Here is a 27,328-nt window from a genome sequence, read left to right on the forward strand (position 1 = left end):
TTTATATATTTCTCTTGACAGGCCCTTAACAGTTGAAAAGATTGTACATGATGTTTTAGAGGAAGGGGAGCTCTGACTGGCAAAACCAGAATCCTAACCATAACTAAGGTTAGGTTTCTTTCTCTTATCCTTATAGAATTAGGAAAATAATTACCTACTCAGAACATATTTTCAGAGATTACTATATCCATGTTACACATCTGCAAAAAGTCAAGGAGTTAAGCTTGTCAGAAGAGAGGTAAGAGCCTTGCATATTAAAATATAACTGAAACAATCTTTTGCTATCCTATAAACATTTCCTGGACTAAATCCCACCTGGTCCCTTGCTGTTCTGAAAGCAGTTGCACAGTTTAATAACATCTAGATAGGATTACTGTAATTCCTTGTTTGCACTTCTGCCAGCATTGCCATTGCAGAAGCTGCGTTTTGTGCTCCATGCCGCAGCCTAAGAGCGGGGCCATCATGAGGCTTCGCTACCAGATCCTCCCCTCACTGCAGAACAACGTTCCTCTCAAGCTTTCCAGACAGAAAGAGGCTTGAGAATAGATTACTGAAGTTAATTTTTAGCTACACACTAAGATCATTAAGGTCTCATCTTGTAGTCCAAGGAGAATCATTAAATACAAGTGAAGTCAGCTAAAGACCGAGTGCCTTGTTTCATTAGTACTTAACTATTGTTCACCATAAATCTCGAATGAGGTATTTTGGACAGTGTGCTTTACCCTTCTGTTTTGCAGATTTACTGCTTTCCTGTGGCTCCTTCTCCCAGACCTTCTTTCCTGTGTTTGCTTTATTTTACTTTTTAACAGAAAAACTTGCCTCAGGCACTTGCAATGTAATTTTCAGCCACAATCTATTTAATACTTTACATGTGATTCTGCCAACGTTCTTCGAGTGACGATGCAAATAAATAAGCCAGCACCTTTTCACGGCTGCTGTAAAGACTGATTTTTCCCCTTGGCCGAGTTTTCTACACATTTGTGTATTGACTTAATTCTCAGTGATCAAATCACATATTGGCTTCTGGATACAGCACTGATACTTGTAAACTGGGATGTGCCTAACAAGCCAAAATACTGCTAGTCAAGATTTCCAAAAATGACTGACTGCTTTGTGTGGTCAGCTTGCAACTTTTTCAGCATGTAGTTTCTCAGTTTTTTTGGTGGGGTTTGTTTGTTGGTTGGTTGGTTTTCAAAGAGGGTCCCCCGTGGAGAGTCAGCCAAGTCACGACAATCACACCAATATGGCTACAAGCCGTGCTCACTTTATTAAACAAACAGGTTATATTTATAACTTAAACCAACCGCCCACCCGACTTTACACACAGGTGATTGGATAAAAGTCTCTGGCCACGTGGGCGTCCGTGTCGCTGATCGGTGGGCATGCTGCAGGCATCCGACCAGAGTGTGCCGAGGAGAGTGTGCTGATTTCGCGGTTCCCAGGACTTGCTCTGCACCTGGCTTCTTGTTTGTGCATAGCTTGTTTTCTTTCTCACCCTCCTTGTTCCCAGGACAATTTAAAGTTGCTCTGCAGCTTCAACTAACAGGCCTGGGTTGTCCGACCTGAACAATGGTAACATACGTCCTCGGTCCTTTAAAAATGCCTCCACAGGTTTTGGGGTTGTTTTTTTTTGGAAATGTAGGCCCTCAAAATAACTATTCCTTTCAAAAAATTCTAGCTGCGTGCTTTGTTCAAGCAGTGTTCCCATGAAATACAAAACATGGAACACAAGCAAGTGCTTCTGCCAGCCTTGACATAAAACATTTAAAAGACAACAGCAGATACAGTGAAGCTGTTAAGAACCAACAGGTCTTTCAGCATCCAGGCCACACAAAAGTGTCCAGCTCACGTAGACTTCCATTGCAAACAGTCTCGGTAGTTGTGGCAATCATGCTGGTGAAAGGATGCAAAAGGAGGCAAGATTCGCAGGGAGGAAAAACGTATTTTAGTAAGTCAACGAATAGTTGACTTCTGGAAGAGCTGGAAAAAAAATACACACAGCTCCTACCTGAAAACTGAAACAGAGGCTGTAAATGTTATCCATTGTCACCATTTGTAGGAAAACTGGAAGTTCTAATGAAGACTTGGGTCAGTATCACTCTGCCATTAATATCTATAGGCAAACGGAAGCCTTGTGTTGCTTTACTCCTGTTTACCTGTTTTAATAGCACTCAGCTGAAACATTCAAAACCTAGTTAATATCCAAACACCAGGTATTTTGCTGCCTGACTTTTACCAGTGAACTGAGAAACCAAAGCTTAATCTACCAGAAAGCCTGAGGCAAAAAAAGAGCACTTTGCTGTCCTCATCCTCAGGGTCATAACAGGATCAGGTCCCAGACGTGCAGCCATGCTACAGCCAGTGCTCACCAGCCACACATCTACCACATTAAATGGTATTATCCAAGCCTAAGTTTATCAATACCAGCTTAACTTCGCACTGAGGATTCGTTCTTGGATTATACCCACCTAACTAATTAAGATTACAGTCCAGCCAGACAACGTGGATGCGCGTGGTGAGGAGAAAATAACTCCTCAGACACCGCGGCCACACTTCTAATCTCTTAGCCAAGACCTTCCATGTCCTTTGATGTCTGGTGGAAATAAGCACAAGACACAATGTAATTCTGCTAGTGCAAATACATCTGTCATATCGTGTTAAAACAGCATTTTTCTTTTTGGAACTTGGTTTCTATTTCTTTTGAGATCCCCAGCAAGTGAGATTCCTGGCAGCTATTGTCGCTCTGTTGAAGCACAGAGAGCCCCCCCAGCCCGCGCCCAGCCGAGGACTTGTTAATAAGCCTTTGATGAGTGAAAGTCAGCAACATCTGTGCTGCGCCTGCCCTGGGCGCTGAGCTGCTGCGCCAGCTCCAGCGGGTCGTGCTGGCCAGGGCTCCGCAGCCACTGTCAAACCACACTTGGAACAGCACGTGGCTGCATCAGAGGGAGAGACGGCCAAGCGCTGGAGCTGCCTGGCACCTTTCTAATTACACAATGAGCTTACATTTCAGTTTAATAAGCTGACGTATTAAAACCGAAGCTTTTCACAAGAATGACTGCTCAGAGAGAGGTGGTGACAGAGGACTGCCGCTTGGCCTCCCGAGGAAGAGGAGGGAACCCAACAGCGCGGGCATCGCCTGGGATGGGGGAAGCTGGCCGCAGGCCTGGCACTGGACCTCTGCAGCTGGGGTGAGCCGCTGAGCAAGAAGGCTGCAGAGTCAGTCAGTGTCTCTCAGTCGCAGTTAATCATACAGATGATGGGAATTGCATAACTCTGCAAACATGTAATTAGAGTCTCTGTCTGGAATAAAGTTCAGAATCGGGATATAAAATCGTTTCAGAATAAAGAACTGCATCTAGGTTTTCTTCATCCCCAAAGATGCTCTAGTGGAAAGCCTGCTCCAGCTTTCTTCCCTCTTCCTTCCCCTTTGCAAGGTGTCCAAGGCCTCACTACTCCAAGGCTGAACAGACACGAATCTCACAATCCCAAGCAGCGTTAAAGTTCTATTCTCAATTCTTCCTTTTAAGCCCTGGCTTTAATTTGCCAGCATGGCATTTCACAGATGATGGGAATGGATTGCTGTGTTCGAGTCTGCAGGCACCATGTTCACAATGCTTGTATCCCAAGGACAGCAGAAGCATGGTGACTGTTCGAAAAGCCTCACTAGAGATCCAGGGGAAAAGGTGTGACCAGAGACTACAGGCAGAAGCACGGACAACCTGAGCTCTGGCATCTGATGAAATCAAAATCGTTCCCCAGCAGCTTGTTGCCTAGACAAAACAAGGCACTGATCCAGTGTTTGACCTTACACCTTTTAAAGCACCAGAGTAGTTATATTAAGTGTGTACTTAAGTGTTTTGCTGGAGCAGCCCTTCCCAGGCTCATCTCTCTGTGGCTCCAAGCACATGGTCAGGTAATACCCAGGTAAAGCAGCAACCTCAGTCAGGGCTCAGGAACAGTGACAAAAAATAGCATTCAGCTTGCATGCAGCACAGGGCAAGCTAGATGGCATAAAGTGAAACGTTAATCAGTTGTGCTAGATAAGATGCCAGGAGAAAAGTTGACCCTGGCACATGTGCTGGACTTGCAGTGAAGCAGGGAACGCTTGCAGGAGGGCTGGAACATGCATCTTGTGAGATGACAGGCCTGTCACTCCTTCCAGCCTTAGAGATGTATCTGCTGGGAATACCACCAGGGATGCCATTAATGGATTGGAGTTAAACATGTTAATAATGGACACGCTAGGGAATCACCCCCTACCAAAAAAAAGAAAGAAAAAATAAAACAGACAAAACCTCTGTAAGACTGTAATGGGCCAAAGTACACCAAAAATCAGCATGAAAGCAATTTCCACATACACACTGTCACTGCACCTCCTCTGCGTTTTGCAACAGAGCATTTAAAAGGTCAAATAAAAAGACTTTGTTTGCAATGTAAAAGTCAATGGCTTGAAAACATGTTACACAGTAATCTGCCGGCACCGAGTGGTGCCTCTTCCGAGCTGCCTTGCCATGCTGATTGCAATGCAATTTACACAGCTGGGCAGGCCCACAGGTGGCCAAAGCATGCCAGGCAGGTGGCTGCCTGTTAAGAGAGTGAAGGATTATGCAAAAGAGAGGACATTTCCCAGGGAACAAGATTTCATCTCCTGTTAACACCAGTGACCACCTAAAGCAGGTGCCCATAAATACAGGGGGGCATAAATGCAGGTTTCAGTGTAACATGGGACACTCACAGCAACCACCTAATCATGGCAATGATTTGACAAGCGCCTTCTGCATAAAGAGAGCCACAAGCCCCCCCAAACTTTAAAAATCCCTCCAGCTGGTGAAAGTGGAACATCTTTTAAAAGGTCTTTGCTGGCACATGCTGAATACAAGCTGCAGAGAAGTGCAGAGTCAGGTTTTACTGCTGCTAAACCAGCACCCCAGCAGCATCATGGAGGAACATCTGGATCAGAAGGCAACCCAGAGTCTTGACTGTTAGGGTCATCTGAATTCCTCTTCCTTATTTCTCTACGTGCCTACCAAGACACCTGTTAGGCTAGCTACCACAGCATTTTACAGATACCAAGGAAACTCTATCCCCTCACTTAGTCCAGAGTTGCAGCATGCCTGTAATTAGGTAGGACAAGAACAGACGGAAGGGAGAAGCTAAACCTGCTGGCTAAGTTTATCTGCAAGCCATCAGTGGCAGACTGCCACTCCACAGCCTCACAGTTCTCTCCTTTCTTATGTCCTGTCACTCCTATCTGATACAGAGCATTTAAACACTACAGAAAAATCTAGACCAGATAAATATACCTGCCTGCTTAGTCACCATCAACAAAGATTCCTCAGGTTCATCAGACAGCAATATCAGACAATATCTTAGCATAATCCACAAACTTATAACAAAGATTTAATATTATCTGTGTACAAATGAGTCCAGTAAAATAAAACAAAGGCTAACAGCCACCTGTTTCATGACAGAAATTTCCATAAGTGTCATGAAATTTTATGCTCTCATAAAACAGTGCAATGGAAAAAAAAACCCTTCCATTATTTCACTACAAGGGGCAAAAGCTTTCATGGTACTTGCCAGGACTTGTTCAGAGAAACACAAAAATAAGCACAGAGAAACATATTGAGAAAAAGGACAAGGCAGTAAAATTACCCAGAAAGCAGGCTGATAATTGAGGCTTACCAGCATGTCTTTGCATGACGGTGCTCTCATGTCACAGTTTTTGATTGCAGGATTTCTGGGACACAGACTGTGTCGTCCTCCCCTCTAATAATGATTTGCAGTTTTTACCACCAAATTTATCCCAGCCTGAGCAAGAGTCTGAATCACACCTGTGAGGAGGAAGAAAACAACAGTAATGCATTTCTTTTGTAAATAAACTGAAGCCAAGCTGGGGCACAGTGAGGATGGAAACCCAGTCAACTGTCCACTTCATCCTAGTAATAATTTTGACACAAATACTGGCACAACCATAGTCCAGATTACTCACCTTCTTTTCTATTCATCAGTTTATGGATTGCTGTGCATATGTCAGCTCCTGAAAAAAACAGGAGAATAGCACTGCAAGATACAAAAATATCAGTGTTTTGTCCCCATGTTCTGCATTGCTTGGAAATCTTCTGTTGAAAATTTTCTGCTCACACGTAATTTATATGAACGATGGGAAGTATGCAAAGTTTGAAAAAACTAAGCTGCAGAAAAATAAAAATTAATCAAAACTCAGTAACAACAAAGTATCCTATTTTGAACATATATATATTCAAAAGAGCACATTAATTTTTCATTTCAATGTTATTTTTAAACTTCATTTCTCAACTGTCTCAACCACTCCGTTCTCATTCTGCTGCGCTCCGGCAGTGCCAGCTGCCCTGGCACCTTTGCTGCATGGCTGCCGGCACCACAAAGCTCTCTTCAGCTTGTTCGTGTCTGCCAACCCCAAGTCATTTCAGCCAAATATTTCTAGTAACAGTCCCTCTCATCAACATCACAAAATCAGAAATGTGACGTGCTCTCCGTTAGGGCTTTGTCCATTTTAAAAACTCTATGCACGGCAGAAGAAAAGAAGTCTTCCTGCAGACTGGTCACCTGGATGTTTGCGATGGGTTATTGCTGCCCAGCGACAGCAGAAGCCTACAGAAGCTTCCAAGTTGTCTGCAAATATTAAGGACGGTCCCCAACAGGATAGATTAATGGGGGTGATGCAAGAAAAAACATTAGGGGACGCAACATAAATGCAACAGCCATGAGTTATGCGTTTACCTTGTTAATGTAAGTAGCATGTATTGTGTGCCTAGGCTATTGGTATTAAAAAAAAAAAAAAAAAAAAGTGTATACATGCCAGGTATCTGCAAGGCTGTGTGTAATACATCCTTTGAAGCACACTTGCTAACATGAGGTTTTACTGCCTCGTTTGGTAAACTTCTTGACTAGAGGTGCTTCCAGAAACAAACAAACAGAACAACTCCAGCTTGTTAGTCTCAACACTTTACTTAAATTCCTGGTGAGAGATCTGTTGCCCCCAATTCCCTGAGGTTCATCAAAATTAGTTCCCACAGTGAATTACTGAAGGAGGGCCAAGGGAACAGCCCGTCCTACCCGACAGGTCAGTGGGTGGCATCACACATTTCAAAACCCTTCTGCGTACTTTGGAATTTAAAATCATGTGCAGCAAATATCTGGCAACTTTTGACATGGCCAAGAAGGGAAGCGGACAAGTAGCAAATTCACTGTACACAAGCAACTGCAATGTGTTTCAGATCTTATGCAATATTTAAATCCCAACTCCCAGGATGCAGTGTCCTGTATCAGTACTAATGACTAAAACTATTGAAAGTCATTAAAGAACTTACTAATCAGTCTCTTAATTGAGGCTATCTGCTTCCCATTACACAGAGACAAATTAAGCAGGTTAAAACGGTTCCCAGCAAACATCTGTTGAAGCAACCCAAAATTAATGATAAATAAAACTAAGTTCCCTTTGTGGTTGATTCTTCTCCCATCTGTACCTATAAACATGCTATCAGTACTCATCAATCCAAAACAACTTTGAAGTACCTTCCCATCCTCTCGCAACATCTTCCCACTAGCCTCTTAATCAATGGTGAACACGAACTGCAACACTCTTTTCCCCACTTGAACATGTTCACTTGCCCACTTGCAGCCACCGCGGTGCCGCCTACACCTGGCAGCGCAGCGCGCTGAGCCGTGCCAGCACCATCCGTCAGCCCACTCCTGCCTGCGTGCCCTCTGCAGGGCAGCACACCGGTGCCCGTCCCCTCGGCCCAGAGCTGAAAAGAGACAGAGGGTGCGGAGCCGCAACAACGCAGTGGGTAGGGAACTGCATTTCAGTGTCACCACGGTGGCGCAGATGACGTGCCACGCTGTGGATAGCCCAGCAGTCACCCGTGCTGCTCCTTGCCCAGGCAGTACCTAGCAACACAGGTGCTGGACTCTGCACTTGCCAGGTAGCTAGTAGCAGCCAATATTTTTTTTAAAAAATAAAGTAGTGAAATCCCAATACTAGACCCACTGAGAAAGTGCTAGTAACTATCCACATTGCCTGCTCAAATGCTAATTGGTACATTGGAGAAATAGATGTAGTACACCATCTGGGCAGATCTCCAGAGTCATTTTCGAGAAAGGTATGTTCAGCACTGCACGTACTGGGCAAGGCTCTTCCGCCACCTCAGCGCTACCAGCACCGTTCAATATAGCGCACAGCATGCTCTGCGCATTGGCTGGTGCCCGAGCAGATAACCGTGATCTTCCTTCCCCCAGGGGCAGCTATCTCCAGACGTCAGTAAATTAGAGAGTCTCCTTGACACTGATAGACAAGTTGTCATGGAGCTATTTTTCTCTTTAACAGAGCTGCAGAGAGCTCTGCCTGCATGTCTGGCTCATGATAAATGGCCCAAGGTATTCATTTGCTCACTTGCTTATTGCATTGTCCACTAATACCTTTGCTCCAAGTACTCACATTGCTGTTGCTGCATGGTGCCTGGCTCCCACACTCCCCCACAGGCAGCAGCTATTTTGACAGTAAGAGATTTTAAAGGGTGTTAAGATCAAAGACCTTCTGCAACAGCTTCTTGGTCTAGCAAAGTGCAACACAAACAACGTTCCCCAGGCCAGGAGGAACCTCTCCAGACCTCACCGAGCACCAGGCGTGTGACAGCTCTCATTCCCCTGCAGTGCTCCTCTCTTCCCCAGCTCTGAACATGGCACAGAGCTGGTCCGGGCAGCTGGCCGAGGCTGATCAGTACCAGGAGATGAACGATCCACTGGGGAAACTACCCTTGCCATCCGTCATGCCGGTATTGAAAAGCCTGACTTCTGAGGGGTCTGGGGTATAAATACATACTCATAACCACCTGGATGGATTTTCAAACTAGCTAGATGTCCAGCTGAAATCGAAGTTGATGAAAATACTGGTATTAATAAGAATTAAGCATATTTCCAGAAAAAGTAAGCTTTGAGAAAATCCTAGTGGGCACCTAGCTGCCTCTTTAGGCACCATTACCTTTTAAATAGTGTCCCTCAGTGACAAGAAATGTCTGCCTTTGTTTAACACGCCCATACAAAAGCTCAGATAAAATTCCACAGAAGATGGCTAGGGAAAAGCTGCATTCGCAATTGAGTTGCTTTAGTGAATACAAGCAAATGAACTTGGAAGGTCACTGACATCTCTTGGCTGCCAGCCCACAGCCTGGTTTCGGAGCAGCGGATGCAAGCAGCCCAGGCACTGTGCACATGGTGGCCCACAAATGCCGGCCAGAGCTCCCCTCTGCCGAATGAGATGTACTGTACACATAGACTGGTAAATTGGGAATCTTATGGTTAGTTATTGCTGAAACAAGGTCATTTGAATCGCTCATCTATTACAGAACTTTGGCATTTACATTTTAATAACAATTTTCACCTTCCTTTCATGTTTTACATGTGCAGATGGATTTGACACATGCTACCAAGCGCTTCTTTGTGAATCTACATTTTTGGGATTTTTTTCCTTTCCAAACAAGAAAGCTGTTCTACGAAATCTAATGCACAAGTTGTCTGTCCTCCAGCTTCATCAATGCCAAGTTTCTAAGCAAGAGCCATCAGGAAGCTTTCAACCATATACATTCCAGACAGAGCTTTTACATATGAAATGCAACAAAAAGCCCACCGATGCCCCAGAACCAGCAGGGAGAGGCAAGTTTGCAGGCACAGACGACAGCACTGGCATCCGTAGGACCTTGCTGATTATCATGGATGCAAGAAAAAGCAGGAATCTAAAATCTGAACTGCAGCTGTGCAGCAGGACCAAGGCAAGGCGGGGAGAGCAGTCCTGGTGAGAGCACACTAAGAGCTTCCTTTAATCGTATATCCTCAGCAGCAGAGACACGAGTTAATACTGGCTAGGCACAGACCCATCCCAATGGTCCTTCTCAAACCAGAGATTTCACATCAGAGACCTCCCAATGAAAGAAACCTGCATCTAGCACCTTGGCATCTGAACTCAGAAATTACCATTTTCAATTATTGCCTTACCTCAACAAACATGGCAATTCACAGGGGACAAGAGGATTTGCAAAACCAACCTCAGCTCTTACAAACTGAACTCAGCAAATCCAAGTTAGAAAAATCCTCTGCAACCTTGCATAAACACACCTTCAAGCTGGCACTCAAACTGCACTGAGCTAGCTCGTGCTTTTTCATCCTGGGAGAACAGAGGCAAGTGCATGGAAAACACGAGGGGGTTTTTTACGGTTGTATCACTGCTCTGGAAAGCTTACTCAGGAATCCATTATTAATGTTCAGATGATGGTTTGGACAGTTAACAGCGTTGACCCAAGGATGCAGACATGTGGCTTTCTGCAGAGAAAAGCAGACCAAACCCTGGAGGTCTGCCGCATAAATGCTCTGAGCACCCAAAGTCTCAGACTGAAGATATGTAAGGAACAGTGTTTTGGAAGCATTGCATGACCCCACTTCACAAACCAGAGTCACAAAAATAAAGAAGGAAACACATTTTTCTTTTCTTTTGATCTACTGCTGGCAGACTACTAGACTGAATTCATACTGCTGGTTGTGTCACACCCTCCTTCTCCTCTTCCTACATCTTTCATGTGCAAGCAGGCATATTAACTCAAACGTATCTCAGAGACATCCCAGCTTTTTCTGCACAGCTGAGACACAAAATTTCCTAAAGAAAGAAGCTGCTAGGGCATATAAAGCAGGTCAAAATAGTAAGACAAAAAAACTTAAGTGGCAGAAATTCTCTAGTTAGAGTTGCTGCTGGGTCTTATGCTGCCTCCACATCTTGAGAGTTTTGTATTATCATATTTTATAGAATATTGGATGAAAGGTGTCATCAGGAAAAATGGTGAGGAACATGAGAATAACACCAGAAAAGAAGAAAAGCAGGTAAGTTATCATCAGAAAACCTAGCCAGTTACAGATTTAAAGGATAATCCTAGTTTAATTTCTGTTCTCCAGACTCACAGGTCCCAAACAGACCCTGGTAATCAGCCTGTGAATGTACACCCTTTGGAAGGTTTTGCAGAGCTAGCAATTATCATAAAATGGCATTTTAAATGTTTTCTACTCCTAATTGTCCATATCACCACCCGCTATAACAAGGGCGCTGCACAAAGTTTTTCAGAAGGAAGCTGCTTCATGCACCTCTGGCTGGAGACAGTCTATACTGAACTCTGACCCCTTCGGATGGGATAAATTAGCAAGGCTCATGCAAAAAAAAATTACTCTTTCTTCTGATTCTGCACCATCTGGCTCCACACACAGCTACGAGCACTAGATCAGACTAAGTATCTGACATGAGCTCACAAAGAGCAGGAAAAGATTTGATTGTTAGGTTTTCCAGAAAAAAGGTGAAAAAATGTTTGAAAAAACTTGGCTCCAAATTTATCCAGGACATGGTTTTTCAGCCTTCAGAGTGAAAATGCATGAGATGGAAATAGTCTGGTTCAGCCCCAGCACAACACAAAAGCTGTCCCGCCTAGCACAGAAAGGCAAAAGGGGATTTTGACTCCTTGCAGCCATCCCATTGGTATGAAATTGGCAGCCATGATATAATTGTATCCAACGCTTTTGATGGTTGAAAAAAGTTAATTAGAACTTCTGAAACAATGAGACATCCAATTTTTCAAATATGATTCATCCTGTGTCTGAACTAGTCTCCTGAGGGTCATTCTCATAGTAAATTAATCTTTCTAATGTCAGACATAAATTATCAGCAGTGACACCATGACCACGGTGTCAGCAGCAGCAATGGCCTTGCTGCAGACAGGCATGGTAGTGACACTGATGATATCGAGGCTGACAATGTAAAAAATTAGCTTACAATTAAAATAACTCCAATGACATCAAATGCAAAAGAGGCTCATTCAGACCTTGACCAAGCCTGCCTCTAGTTGCAAGCTCTGTTTCTTCAATTTTCCCATCCGGAGATGATGGGGCTAACACCACTAGCCTTCTCTGTACAGTGCTTGAGTGGTGCTGTCAAAAAGTGCCAGACACCTTGACAAAAGCCACCTATTCCTGCTGCTCCTAGTCAGTGGAGAGACAAAAGCTCCAATGACTGTTGCTGGGACCTTTTAGGGAGGGAGGAGATGGATGGGTAACAAACCAGCTGATACGTCCCTGTTGGACATGCACTGATCATATTGCCTTCTAGTCACTCAGACATGGACATGAGCCTTAACAATTAATCAGAGTCACAGTATGGTTTGCATTGGAAGAAACCTTCAGGATCACCCAGTTCCAACCCCCTGCCACGGGCAGGGGCACCTTCCACTAGCCCAGGCTGCCCCAAGCCCCGTTCAGCTTGGCTCTGAACGCATATTAAACAAGATTTCTTTTTCGCTTGACTTTAAGCACTGAGTATTACAGCAGAAGCTCCTGAGCTCAGTTCAGTTGTGAAATTCTAAGAAGTCACAACACGCACTGGGAGTTGGGTAAATAAAACATAGCAAGTAACTCTTCTAACTATTCAACAGCCTTTGCCTTGGAGATCACAGCACTCTTTTAAGGAGTTTTAAGCCATTAAATGAATACATCCTGGAAGTAATTTTGTCTGCTGCCTGTTTGCAAGCGGGTCAGATAATATGATAATATTTCATATTTTTCTTGGCAAGATGAACTTCAGAACTGGGTTCTAGCAAATATACTCTGTGATCTAAACCATCATTTGATATGTCATCAAAATTCTACAACATCTGACCAAATATTTTTTTTATTTTTTTTTTTGTCAAGCACTCTTGCCAGGAGAATTATTAGCCAGGATTTGCAAAAAAATGAAGAAAAAAAAATCAATATTAGCACAGGCAGAGCAAATTCATTTGCTGATTAATGCAGGTATTGCTTGTATTTTCTTTTACAGTCTCAGTTATCATCGGCAATATAAAGGATGCAGCAACTGTTTAACCACATAACCTTTAGTGTCACTTACAAACCAGGCTTAAATCATGGCCCGGCTGCAAATTTCATTAAGCCTGGAAAGGTGTTTTGCTGAAGAATCCAATACTAGCACTCATTAAAAAAATATGACACTTAAAAATAAGATGTGTGACTTTTGTCTTTCTGCATTTCCCAATTGACTGGCAGGCTGGATTTCCCCTTCTGCTCCCCACAGGTGCCAACACAGTTGCCCCTCAACCCTCACAAGCTGTGCCTTGGCCAGAGCGGCGGGACCCCCCAGGGCAGCTTGGTATACCCCCAGGGTAGGTCGGCGTGCCCCTGAGCTCCTGTTCCACCTGCTCAGAGGCCCCTGTCCTCCACCACGGGCACAGAGCCTGCAGCTCTGCTGTCGGCACCGCATCATGGCAAGGGGTGATACTCAAGTCTGTAAGCACAGCGTTGTGAATGCGGGAAGCTGGTGAGTAGATGAGGATGTGGGGAGGTTGGAGGCAGCAGGGTCCAGCCAGTTCCCCTGTGCTGGGTGCCTGTTTAACAGGTGCCTGCTGGCAAGGCTGGCAATACCATGTCGGAGACCCCCTCCTCCAACAGCCACCTGGTCTGAAAAGGTGATGCCACAAAGAGAGGGGAACGCAAGCACCACAACCACACATGCAGAAATATTTCCAATAGCTGTATTAAATGGTGGAAACTTCTTCCTGGCAGCAAATGCCCTGCAGACAAAACACGAGCCAACACCACCTCCCCACACCAACGTCATCATTTTCGAGAAGGTGCTTGGCAAAAGTTAATCTAAATTAACAAGAGTTGTGAATATAGAGCAGATTAACATCATTGTATCTTCACATGGACAGCCTTATTCAGAAGTTCAATTCCCCTGGTTGCCTTAAACTGAATTCTCTTACCGATTATACTACGGTAAGGTGGCAGCTTTCAGCCTTCCTGGGATTTGCAGTCCCCTGGAACTGCAGGGGCGGGACATCGCGGACCCCCGCAGAGCAGTGCAGGGAGCGGACAACATCCTTCTCCTGGGTTCGGCTCTCAAGCAAACCCCACGGCTCCCTGAAACAGAGACTGAAAAATGGCTGGCTAATTCAAAGAAAAGCCACATTAGTTCTGCCTAGGAAAGTTAATGCGTTAAGTAATCTACGTTAATTGTCAATGTGGACATTTTCCCTCAGTACCCTGCTCAGACGGATGACCAGCACCACAAGGGTCGCTGGCTTTTGGTAGGAAACTGATAGACCTATAGATAAGGATTTTGTAAACTTCATAAAAGCTCAGCAATTTACATTTTGTTATTTTAAAAAACTCTCCCAGACATGCAATTGAACACTGCATTCATAAATCTCACACACAATTAAGAGTCACATCTAAATCCTGTAGATTAAAAGTCAACGCACAAAGCGTAGCACTGACCAGTCCCGCTGCCCTGGTAATGCCGAGCACCATTTTGGCAGGAAAAACCCTATCCCACCTATGCCGCTACAGCCGTCCCAGTGGCACCAACAATTTGAAGACCAGTTTAAACCCTTGAAGCCAAGGGAGTCATGCACACAGCGGTGGCAGCACAGATGCCAGGTGAGCGGCCATACCCATCCCGGAGGGCCGGTACCGGTGGGGAGGCGGTGCCGGTGGTTTGCTGCAGGAGCAGGATGCCATGTGTGTTGCCCTCCATGAAGATGCCGGCTGTTATGACAAAGCCATTCCAGCAGCCAGCAACTGGTGCTGTGCTTGGTGGCACCCCCGCCAGCCTCAGCGGTGCTGCCGCCTTCCCCTCGGCTGCCGACTGGCAGAGCCCTGCCAGGTGGCGGGCCGCTCAAGCCGCCCCGGGCAGCCATGAAGGGGGTCTCCCTGCAGCCCGAGGGGCTGCCCGAGCACTGGGCCAGAGTGGCCACTGACAGGCCAGCCAGGGCACCCAGGGCCATCAGTAATGGCTTCACGGTCAAGAGACGACTCACCCGAAACAACATGAAACGGCACGGCCGGCCCTTCTTTCAACCAGAGACGCCCCCGTGGTGTGGCGGCCTGGCTCCGTGGCGGCCGGACGGGGAGCGCTCACCACCGCGGGGACAGGCATGCTCAACAGCCCCGGGCCAGCCTGCCACTCCTCAGCCGACACCGCGCCATAACCACAAAACAAACTATGCAACAAAATAAATGAGGCTGGTAATTTGTATCGTTCCACTGCTTCGTGAGCATAGTGAAGATTGTAAATTGGGTGCTGTATTAAAAATGACAGAAACGCATTGGTTCCCGTACAAAGAGAGTGATTTTACTCAGTTGTTTGCACATTTCAGCATCTGCAGGCAGTGACAGGCCAGATGGAAATGGCAATGCAGAGATGCTGAGGCAGCCACGCTGCTAGGTAATGCACAGAAACACCAAACAGCCGGGGAAACGCCTACACGGTGGCAGTGCATTTGGTGGCAGCACAGCAGGAAGACCAGGCAGGGGACGCCGGCTCCCCAGGCAGCCCAAGGAAGCCAAGGAAGCAGGGATCCACCCTGAGCTCCACCACTGCTCCCGAGGGAGCAACCCTGAGCCCTCCTCGAAGCAGCACATCACCTCCGAACGCACTGTGATACCCTGGAGTGAGGGGCAAAAGGAGCACGTAAATGGGAAGACACAGTTAGAGAGGAGTCACCCGCGCAGGCTCATCAGAGCCAGGGAGCACATCACCCAACGCCTGCAAAGTGGCTGCGGGAGCACAGCAAAAGCAAGCATAGGAACAAAATCTTGGCACACCAGGAGGATGCTGGGCCTGAAGAGAGCGACACAAGCTGTAACGATCAAAACAAGTCTGAAAAGTAATAACAGAGGAGCTTTCTGTCTGAAACAAAAAGATCAGTGGCTCCAGACACTTTTTGTTTATTAAGGTTTGTTCTTCCTAAAGGGCTTTACTTCAGGGTGATCTTGCATTATAAGGCAGGATTACCCTCACTTCCTCCATTCTGCCAAGTACAGAATTCTGTTTATGAATTATTGAACTCTTCATTTGCTGTGCGCACTCTGGGTAATAGAAGCCTGTGTGTTAAGAGGACGACCTGCCGATTATTGAATTTTCATGTGCTTTATTAACATGGCACATCAAGTATACACACATCAACAGAACACTGAAAAAAAAAAAAAAAACTGTTTGCTTTAGACTCAAATATTATGCAAAGCAAAGAAATTATTACAGAAAGGACTTCCCTCCCAATTTGTTAGCAGGTGCAATTATTGTGCCACTTAACCTGACTATTTTAATGTTCATCTCCTTCTCTACTCCCTGTGAAAGCTTTATTACCAGCACTATAATCATTTAAAAATAAGCTAAAGCCTTAGACTGCTGAAGAGTTTTGGTTTTAGAGCTTAAATAGAGGTGCATAGCAAGGATCACCGAATCGGAAGGAAGCTGGCATGTACTGTGCCTGCTGTTGGATACATCTCCAATACCATTGCAGGGAATAAAATAAACAATCCCCAGTTTTAATTAAAGGTGAAATTATGGATATAGCTCTTCTGATGCCAGCATGAAACAGAGAGAGTCAGCGGTTACCTGCATCCCTTAGCACTGGTCAGGCAACTTGGTAAGATGCCTTTTTTTTGTTTGTTTGTATTTGTCTCTATCAATCACACATATCCATACCCAGCTGGTAACTAAGTACCACACAACCGCTCGCTCACTGCCCTCCCCCTCTGCAAAGGGATGGGGAGGAGAAACAAGAAGGAGTGTAAAACTTGAGGACTGAGACAAGAACAATTTAAAAATTACCAAAAAGACTCCAAAATCAGTAATAATAACAACAAGAATAATAATAATAAAAATGAAATACAAAGGGAAGGGAGAAAAGAAAACAAGTGATGCACAATACAGTTGCTCACCACGCACTGAGCGGTGCCCAGCCAGTCCCCGAGCAGCCAACTCCCGGCCAGCTCTCTCCAGTTTATACACTGAGTGTGACATTCCATGGTAGGGAATGTCCCTTTGGACAGTCTGGGTCAGCTGGCCCAGCCGTGTCCCCCCCAGTTTCCCATGTCCCCCCCAGCCCTCCCGCTGGCAGAGCCTGAGACACTGAAGAGCCCTTGACTTGGTACAAACAGCCCCAGCAACAAGCAAAGCCACCAGCGCTGCTCTGGCACCAAAGCCATCCCACAGCTGCACCAGCAGAAAAAATATGGAAGAAAATTAACTCTATCCCATCTGAAACCAGGACAGTATCCAGAAAGAGTAATAAAAAACATGGCAAAATCTAATTTCTTTCCAGACACCAAAGAGATATTGTCAGGCACTCTTTGCATTATTTCATCAGCAAGAAGCTAGACTACAATGAAGGCAACTACTGCAACTACACTGCAGCGATAATGTCAGGGTTATAAACAACACCCTCTTGTTATAACACCACTTGTTATAACATAGCAAGTTATAACTTAAGTAACAGGCTTCAGATATAGTTTAATAATTAAATAAATCGGGTATCAGCTGCTCTTTGATAACACTAGTTTGGAATGGCCTGTACAGGCTGGTTCTACACAAAACAACTGCATGCAAAAACTGCATGGAACTCATTAAAGTAGCATCAAAATTTGAATATGACTTTGTGACTTCCTTGTCACTCTTTGATTCTCTTATAGACCTTCCACTTCCAAACATTTAGGCAGGCGTTTAACAAAGCATTCAAGGAAAACAATCAGGAGGGTACTGAACGACATGACTAATATCTGACATGTAGAAATACTGTTGACATACACGACATTGCTCATGTATGTAGGGTTAATTGTGTGTGTAGGAAGCCTGCTGGATCAGAGTCGGCACACTGCAAGCTCCAGCTGCACAATCAGATCTCTGCCTGAGAATGCTTCTGGAGAAGGACATGCTTCAGGAACTGCCTGAGCCTAATGAGGTACAGCAGGCTTTGCTGAAAGAAGGCCTACATACCACAGATGAAAACTTTTTTCCAAATTTGAAAGGGAAACGTATTTCACCAGATACATAAAAATGCCATCAGGAGTTAGTAAAACTATTCATATAAAATAAAATTATCCAGTATGCTTATTCAATCATACTCTGTCATTTATCTGTCTTTACATATGTAGAAGAGAAAGAACTACTTCTACTTGTTAGATGCTTAAGCTTTTTGAAAGAGTAACGTAATAAGTGAATTGATAAGTAATGAAAGCATTAACTGTCATATAAAGATTATGACTCTGGTGCTCAGTAGTGCAATCAAATTTAATGTTTGTTTCTCTGTCTCTGTGAATAACGATAAGATTTCCCTTGTGAGTATCTAAGCAGCTGACTGACAACATTAGGACAACTGCTCTTGGGTAGCCAATGCAATTCATTACTAACCATGTTGTTAAAACTAAGTTTTTGCAATTACCTTAAGTGCTAAGTGAGAAGATATTTAGGTATGATTACCTACACAATAAATATACATAAAACTATCCCTAAACCTGAAAAAAAAAGAAAAAAAAAAGAAAAAAAAAAAGAAAAATAAGGACTCATCTGAATAATATTGAGATGCAACGATGCATTCATTTTTTTCAGTGATGAGCCTTTAATACAGGTATGATTACCTTCACAAACACATATTTATAGTTCTCATTTCTGGAAAAAAAAAAAAACAGAGAAGCATTAATAACAACCGAAGATCAATCAAAATCAGAAATGATTTCTGAAAAAAAAAAAGGGTAATTGAGAACCAGAAAACTTGACACTTATAACAAATGGTTCTTGAGGGAGAGGCATTATTTCTGAAACACATTGACTGTTACCTAATTAAACAGAGGAAAACATTCTGGTGGCTAGATTCCCAGAACCCTAACACCACAGTTGTTCTTCAGGAGTGCTTATTAGTAAGAACAGTGGTACTGTTTTATAGTAGTGTGTGCACTCTCACAGAAGAGTTCAATATTATTCTCTAAAATTCATCCTTTCGGAGACAAGGAGCATCTCACGGGACAGCAGAATGTGTGAGGACTTGCAGAACTGGCTGAATCATTTAATGTGGATCGCTCATCTCGCTCACACTGGAATTTTGTAGAAAACATTACTCACTGTTTCCTCTCATCACTTGACCAACCTCCACAATGTCTCAGATGTCTGGATGAAACGATCAGTCTTCGGTAACGGCAGTAACGATCACCCTGTCCTCTGCTCATCCAAACTAAGTTTCACCATCTCACACAAAAATGCCACAACAGACAGCCCCAGCCACAGCTGGTGCCAATGAGATATTAGCGGTGTCCCAACAACAGGAAGAAGCTGAACAGATCTAAGTTAGGTCAGCTATAATTGCACTGTATTAATCAACGGGATCATCCTCCCAGCAAAGCTGGGGTTTCTGTTGTGCTCCCTGCATGCTCGCTCCTCTGCCCTGCGTGGGCAGAGCTGCTGCCACATCCATCAGGCATCAGGTCCCAGGGGCTGACTGGCTTTGGAAGCTGGATGGCCATAACACTGTTCCTGTCTGGTTTTCTGAGTCTCATTTTCCTTCCCATTCATTTGCATCACTATGTGCATCCCTGTTTATCCAGGCCTTACAGCAGCAAACCACCCTGTCATTCAACACAGCTCTGCACCGCAACACCTATCGAATTTATTGAACGCTTCCTCAACCACCTGAGTTCTTGGTGATCTGAACTTATTTAATGTCCCTGGGAGATTCAGTTAGTCAAGATGGTACAATACATGATATACAGGATGTGACTGATGTTAAATCGACTACAAGATAATTAGATGCTAATGTCACCATTGTGTCAGGATGACATGAATGTCACTATCTAACACATCTGTGTAATTTCTGAGTGACTACGGTGTCACCTTGAAGCTTGTTAAGACACTCTGATGGTGGCAATGATGACATGATTGCAATATTGCCCCACACATAGGGTGTGCTGTTTGGGTGCAGGCAGATACCGATCACTGCAGAGGCATAACAGTTTCACCTGCAGTCATCAAAAAGCCTACAACCAAAGCAAAGCTAACAACAAAACTGAACTGAAATGACTTTCTTCACTCTCACCTGAGCTCCCACCTGAACTCCTCCCTCACATGCATTCACACACTTGGAAACACTTGGTTTTCTCTGTTCTCTGAGGCTTAGATCTGGTGATCCCGAGTTAATGATTGCAGTACACACAACACACAGAAGCTAGATGAAGAGTAGGCAGATGTTGGTGGCTTTTCTCTTCTCTCTTAACCTGGAGGAGCATGCTGTCCAGCACCAGCTGGAACATGTGAATGCAGCCCTCAGGGTCTGATCTTGGATGACACCCTGCATCCCTCGGGTGCTGGGGCAGGTGGGAGCCCACCGCCAGGCGCTCAGGGTGGATGTGGGGTTCATTGCTCCATGCCAGCTCGTGGCTCTGCAGGCCTGGCCACTTGCTAACGGCAGTGTGCCAGCAACACGTGAGTCGCCAGCAGTGGAGCCAGGGGGAAATCTACTGAATCTACTACTTTGGAAGAATGAGTTAAGAGAAGTTGTGGAAATCCTTATTTTGGGGGGAACCTGAAGAGTTCCTGAGAGAAGAACCTGAGAGAAGAAACCAAAGGACTTTGGGGGTGGAGGGAAGAAAGAAGGTGCCAGAGCACACCACCAAAATAAGTGGTACAATTCATGTTGAATCTTCTGATGGATTAACATATACAGAGCTGCATTTCATGAAACTGCATTTCCCTCCCCCATTTTTTTCAGCTCAAGATGCAAACTCTGACCAGGTATTAATCATAATGTTATACATAGGTCAAGAAACTCTGGCCCTTTAAAATGTACACGATTCCCAATTCTTCTCATATTGAAGCTACAATATTTACACTGATCCACAAAAGTAAAGCATTCCGGAAGCGAACTGAGAAAACATTACTTGGGTACCTGACTATCTAAAGCTCTCCCATGATTCACTCCCACTTGCTTTTCTTTTGCTCATTACACAGGCGTGTCTCCTCCCATTGCATCCCACCACCCCACCACCCCCACCCCGGAGCACCCTCCCTCCTCCCACCTTGCCCAGCCCCTTCTCCCAGCCTTGCAGGTGAGAGGCCAACAGAACATCCTTGAATGGACATACTTTTAATCGCTAGACAGGTGAGGACATAAAGCCTGGCCTTGAACATACTAATTAACATGTAGCTGAAGAATGAAGGCACAATCTGGGATATTTTCCTACAATACCAAGTTAAAAACCAAATAAACACAGAAAGAGAGCATGCCATACCCGTTTAAAAAAAAAAAAATATCACAATGCTTTATGTTGAAATACTAAGAAAGAAATAAGAAGCTGCCCTGCTTGGTGCAGCCAGGTCTATGCAACTCTGCCTCCAAGGTTTCTGTTCTGAGCTGCCTCCCAGGCTAGGCACCTGGATGTTTTCCGGGGTGTATTTCAGTGACAGTTCCCCACCCTGGAGCCCTCCTCTCAGGGAACGGTGCCCACTCAAGCCCATGGGTCTCCCCCTCCACCGGCTGCAGCCACACCACAGGAGCTGCAGCAGAAGCTTTCCAGTGGCCGCTGCAGCATCAGGACCGAGCACTGCCCCGCGTTCCAGGTGATAATGACAGGGTAAATGAGAGTTCAGCACCCACCATGCATACAACACTTCTGCTTTTATGAGATCTGCTGTGTAAAAACTGTCCTCTTCTGTACCACGAAACAGAACTTATTTTAATCTCTGCTGAATCTTATCAGACATGCTGTACCTATCAGCTCTTTGACACAAAAATCAAAGAAACACTCAAAATAAAAGGAAACTGGTATAAAAAGGAAAAGGAAGAGGATATCTACAAAAATATCATGAACTTTAGATGCACAAATATATTTCAGAACTCCCTTTTTTTAAAAGAAGTTGTTGCAGCCAGATGTCTGGTTCAGAACAAAGAGGATCAGGAGTAGCCCCATTGCCTACAATAAAACACTTCCTACCTACCCTGGCTTTGAATTTAATTGAGAAGTCAATATTGGCCTTTGCATTTTAATTATACTCAGAAAACTTTCTTAGTTAGGGGGCATTTAGGAGTGCAGGCAATCTATGTCCTAATAAACACATTTGCCTGTGGTTTGTGAGATTCAGGCACGTACATCCGAGGCTTGAATGCCTTCTACTGGGAACTCTGCGGAAAACCCGATATGGATAACTGTGGAAAACCACAGTGGGGCCAGTGGAGCTGAGCTGCCGCCAGCTGCTCTCACCCAGCTCCTGGGAGACGAAACACAGCCAGACCGTCCACATCTGCAACTTCTGTTTCAACACCGACAGCTCCCAGCGCTGTGTCCTGTGCCGGTAAACAGTATTTATACATGCAAGTGACCGGATAGGTGTATAATTGCCCCTGTATATTCATGCTCAGTGGGAGTTTTTGAGTGCTGGGCATGTTCAGAGGCTTGACACTAAAACATGCAGAGCAGTGCATTAAGGCATCAAAAAGGGTAACTTAAAAGTCATTGCCATGGCTACGTGACAACTTATTTTGCAGTATAATATGTTCTATGAAATATGTATGATCCTATTTAATATATACCATTTGTTTTTAGCATTTCATTTCTGATAATAGCCTTTTAATGATAATCATGGTCTTTTAATGATTGTAATAATTAGACTCTTATAAATCAATATGTTTTATGTTAAATATGCTGAAATCCTTTAAAAATATTTATTTTTCCCTCCACTTTAGAAGCTGCTTTGCTCTTTTGCAGTGTCTGGGATCTGTTTAGAGCTGCATTCAAAAGTCTTCCCGGAGCCTTATTTCCTTCCCTGGCTGTGAAGGGCTCCTCGTACCTATTTCTTCTTCCCTTAAGGATGTGATGAAAAGGGCAAAATCAAGCATCCATTGTTTGCATCTAAAATGCCATCAATCACATTCTTCATCTTTTTATTAACCAGCAACCATTATAGGACTAAATCTTGGCAAGGAACTTGTAAACAAAGGGCTCAGAACAACAACACAACACTGAAGATACACTGTATCCAGCCAGCTAAAAACATCGCCTGGTCTCAGGTGTCAATACAACCAATAATATTTCTTTATAGACTTCACATTTTTTTCTTTCAGAGCTAATATTAGACAGTTACACAGCTTACAACTTTCCCGTTCTTTGGAAAACCCACATCCTTTCAGTCTTGTTAAAAAATATTGACAGCTTTCAGTAAGGTAATATGTCCAGAAGGGAAATCTCATAATTCATTTGATCTCACAGTGCCCCATATTACATAGGAAGGTTTAATTATACATCTAACAGTTACTCACCCATTTTGACATCGTTTCATTAGACTTTTATTAAACACAGGACTAGGAAGAGAGAGAATTATTTGCAATTCTTTTTACTTTTTTTTTTTCCCCAAGGGAAAAGTAACTGCTTGCGAAAGTGTTTCTATATGTCTTCCCAGTGACAGATCTGACAGCTCTCCTCTGTTGGTCATGTAAGAGTAAGACTTTTTTTTTTTTTTTTTTCTTTTCCAAACAAATAGGAGATTCACCAAAAATTTAGAAATGGGCTTGACTGAGACAGTACACGGATTTAAGTCAGGTTCAGAGTCCAATTTCATCAGAAGATAAACACATCAGCATTTGGCTGAGCTGAGGTCATTTCCGACCCACCCAGCTTCCTACCTGGTTTTGAAAGCAGGCACTTGATTATCTTAAAGGTTCCCATCCTTATTTCAAGGTTACTTTGGCTTAGTGAAGAGCTTCCAAAGACCTTGGGGAAAAACCAAAATGAATAGAGCATATCACTGTTTAAATCTCATCTTCTCAGGAACCCAGTTTACAGAAATGAATGCATAGAGTCATCACCCTAAACTCCAGGTGCCTTCACAGGCCACAAAGGCTGCTGAGCTGAAACTCAGGCTGCGCCTCAGCAAGCTTTGTATCAGCAGGTTCCACATCTGTCTGGATTTGTGCAAAAAGCACAGGAGTTTCTCATGAGGGCTTCAACTGTGAGGCACACTGGGAACCAGTTAAAAATAGGAAAAGATAAGCCACGTTACTCTGTTAGCTGGCTGGCTGACCATGTAACACTTCACGTAGTGAACAACTAGGAGGAAGGATCCTACCACTCCTTGTGCCGCAGACGCAGAGCAGCCAACATGCCGAGCCTGTGGCCATGTGCAGACCATGCACTGAAGCCACATCCCCACAGAAGCATCCCATGAAGACACACAGAAAATCTGCGCTACCTCCCGCTACAGTGAGCTGTCGCTGCCCAAGCTGACACAGCAAAGGTGAGAGTAGCGTTGCTCCATGGCAGTTCTGGGGGCAATTAAGGGGCAGTGCTTCAGCCTACAAGGACAGTACTCTGAACATTTTCAGCAGTCGGAAACAAAGGGACTCTGAAGGGAGAAAAAAGGATTTTCAAGGTCCTAGCAAGAACCCCAGGATGAATGAATGCCATCAAATGACAGTTTGGCCCATGGCTTTTTTGCCGCTCTTGAAGTTTTCCTTCTGCAGCCTCCTCAAAGCAGCAGTTTGCCTGACTGAATAACATCGCTTCTCCTCTCTGCTGCTGCCACCCGCTTTCAGCCATCTTCCCCTGCTCACACCCACAACTGCTGATGGCGTTACAAGCTGGCACAGAAGATGGCGTAAGCCCTGTCCAGGCTGGCAGCGAGCTAACCCAATTTTAAAGATAGTTGTCTTTAAAATAGACAATACTAAATGACATTTGAAAGCTAATAGCACTCCCAGTAGCATCATATCAGGCTGGGTCCCAGATGAACACACTTCACATGCATCAGAGCTCAGCTGTAGCCCTGTAAAACACTGCAACACAACTGGCCAGCGGCACAGCCTCTAAGCAACCAGCACAGTTTTAAATCCCATTATGCCAAGCAGCACAAGCACTGGGACAGGTTTATCCAGCTGATGGCTCAACCACCAAGCAGAGAGCACTGCCAGAGCAGTGTTTTCTCGGATTGTTTTTGGTGGTGTAAACACCGTGCTCCCGGAAAGGCGCAGAACAAGAGTTAAGCTACCTGCCGCCGGCTAACGACGCCTGAGAAATCAGACTCTCAAGAGGACAATGAGCACTGCAGCAATTTGTGTGCACATGGAGGATGCAGCACTTTGCGTGCTGCTGTAGTTGGTGCAGCAGCACCCGCCTGTGCTGCGTCTCATGCCTCCTCTCCCGCCTGCACCTCCGGCATGGCCAGATCCCGTCCTGCTCAACCCACGACAGAATGATGACTGGGAGATGGAAGAAGCATCTCTGCCAGGCCTGAAAATGGCATCTTTGGTAGATGTATGAATCCATTATCATGCATTTGCAGATATTTTAACATTTTCAATGAAGAAAAACTCAATTTAAGCAATAATTATAGCAGATCCCCTCTCTATAGTAACAATGAAAAGAGAACATTATCACCATTGCTTGTGGCAACAACTTGAACAAAAACGGGTTAGAGGGGAAAAAAATAATTAGAATGAGACATGCATGCCTAACTCTGAAAGAAAGACTGTTTATGCCTAATAAATTAGAGAAATTGCTCAAGAAGAGTTAGGCAAGAACCCGGCTTATTTATCTGTCACATACAGTACACCGCATGCTGGCTCCACAGGCTGAAGAAGCCCAACGGCTACAAAAGGACTCCAGCAGCCAGCGGGACAGCTGACAGTATGAGGGGGACATCCTCTACAGACAGGTATGTAAAATATACCTCACAGCTTTAAAGTTAAGAGCCTCTTGGGGAAAATACAGCTGGAGAAGAGCAAGAGCATCATCTAGCACTCCACCTGCCTCAGGAGGATTGGTCCATGCTGCTCCCTATTGTAAACAGCCACGAAAGGCAGTGTGGCTTACTTACCAGGAGCCAGATCACACATCCCGCACACTCGCACTGCCCGTGGGCATGCCAAATCACTCCACTTGGACTTTTTAACACCATAACGGACCACTCGTTTCATTCTGTTCACACAGGTGGGCAGCACACGCCATAATACCTGGGGCTCCTTCCACGTAGAGACACCCGATCCCATCGGAAGGGCCTCAGACGAGGGGGGCAAAGGCAGCTAGCGCATGCGCACACGCATAGGTATGCGTACCTACATACATGTATGTATATATAATAGATTACATATCTGTTTACATGTGCATCGGTATGTTTCATACACACACACGATTTCTCAAAGCACCTCCAGCCAGCAGGGAACCCTCCTATCCCAAGTTGTACCTGAGGATGGATGAAGATGAAAAAAGTTAACTTCACTGGCTGGTCTTTGGTAGCACCTGTGGTACGCACACTCCAGCTGTGCTTGAAGCCAGCGTGGAAGGAACAGGTGACTCAATGGCACAGCTCACTGCCACCCCTCACCAAGTCTCTTGGTCTGAAGGTCCTGCTTTAGAAGTCTTGAATTTAAATTGGATTTAAAGTGGACTTATTAAAAAAAAAAACCACAAAAAATAACCAATCAAACAAAAAAAACTAGCCTTCTCTGCTTAATATAAAAGAGTCAAAAGCCTCTAGAACTACAGCTGGGGTAAACACCTTGACTCTTTTCATAAAAAAAAAAAAACCACAAAAAAACACAATGTAGAAATTTACTGCTCTAAGTGCTAGTGAAAACTTGTTACTTTGAGAAATGTCATGAAAATGGCAAGATTTATCTGGGCTGTGCTGCTCACAGAATTCCAGTGTTTTAAGGAGGAATGTGAGTTCATGGAAACCAAATACAGAAACACCAGTTACACGATCTAAAACCACTCAGCCTTGCACAAAGTTCATCATTTGTGTCTGCCTGGTGTTCCCCAATTCAGTAACAAATACACAGAAGAAACAGTTGTGGACTCAAACATGGGCTGTCGGCCCCTGGTTCTGCTGGATACCCCGGGCAGTTACTCTGACTCCTGCACCACAAGCACAGCCCAGTCCTCTCTCAGGGAAAACCATTCACTGCGTGCAGAAGAGCCCAGATGCCCTGGAGTTTCACTCCCCATTCATGAGCAGGGGATGACAATGCTTCCCCAGTTCACACAAGAAGTACACAGCATTCCTGCAGAAATGGAGGACCTCTCTGTGTCAGAGGCTATTTTTTACGTTTATATACTCAGTGGTGCATAGCACAGGGCTGTTGGTGGGGGGTTTTTTGTTACTGGAGAAAACAAAAAAAGGGACTCATCTAGTTCTCTGGGTATCTGCCAAAAGCTATAAAATAAAAATAAACTATAAAGACACAAGCTGCTTCTAAGTCCCCAGGCCAGGTATTAACCAGCCACAGTATATCAACCCTAACCATTGCATCCTGCCAACACAAACATTTGTCCCTGCCTTGTTTCTCCATCCTCTCAAAACCTGAGCAACCTCATGCACCTTGCAAGCATCTCTCCAGGGTCCAGGAAGGCAAAGTATTTTGGAGCAACAGGTGCCAGCAGGCCTCTAAGGTGCAGGAGAACAAGGTGAACAGATCACATATGACTTGATGTATAAGCACGGCTTGGC

At 44.7% G+C, this 27,328-nt stretch overlaps 1 protein-coding gene across 25 annotated transcripts in view; it reads right to left on the bottom strand.

The window, feature by feature from the left end:
• Positions 1–27,328, bottom strand: part of LOC114014115 (uncharacterized) — a 92,304-nt gene that overhangs the window by 39,504 nt on the left and 25,472 nt on the right. For 15 of the 25 annotated variants that reach the window (XR_008748951.1, XR_008748959.1, XR_008748949.1 and 12 more), the window contains 2 exons: positions 5,993–6,040; positions 5,686–5,834 (listed from right to left, as the gene is read on the bottom strand). Coding sequence is in view for 2 of the 25 variants with exons in the window: in XM_055815008.1 (XP_055670983.1) it covers positions 5,686–5,715 (30 nt within the window). In the remaining 23 variants the exon portion in view is untranslated. The other 10 variants (XR_008748954.1, XR_008748957.1, XR_003557516.2 and 7 more) reach the window with 9 other exon arrangements.

The sequence above is a fragment of the Falco peregrinus genome, chromosome 10, assembly GCF_023634155.1.
Source record: "Falco peregrinus isolate bFalPer1 chromosome 10, bFalPer1.pri, whole genome shotgun sequence".
Taxonomy (NCBI): domain Eukaryota; kingdom Metazoa; phylum Chordata; class Aves; order Falconiformes; family Falconidae; genus Falco; species Falco peregrinus.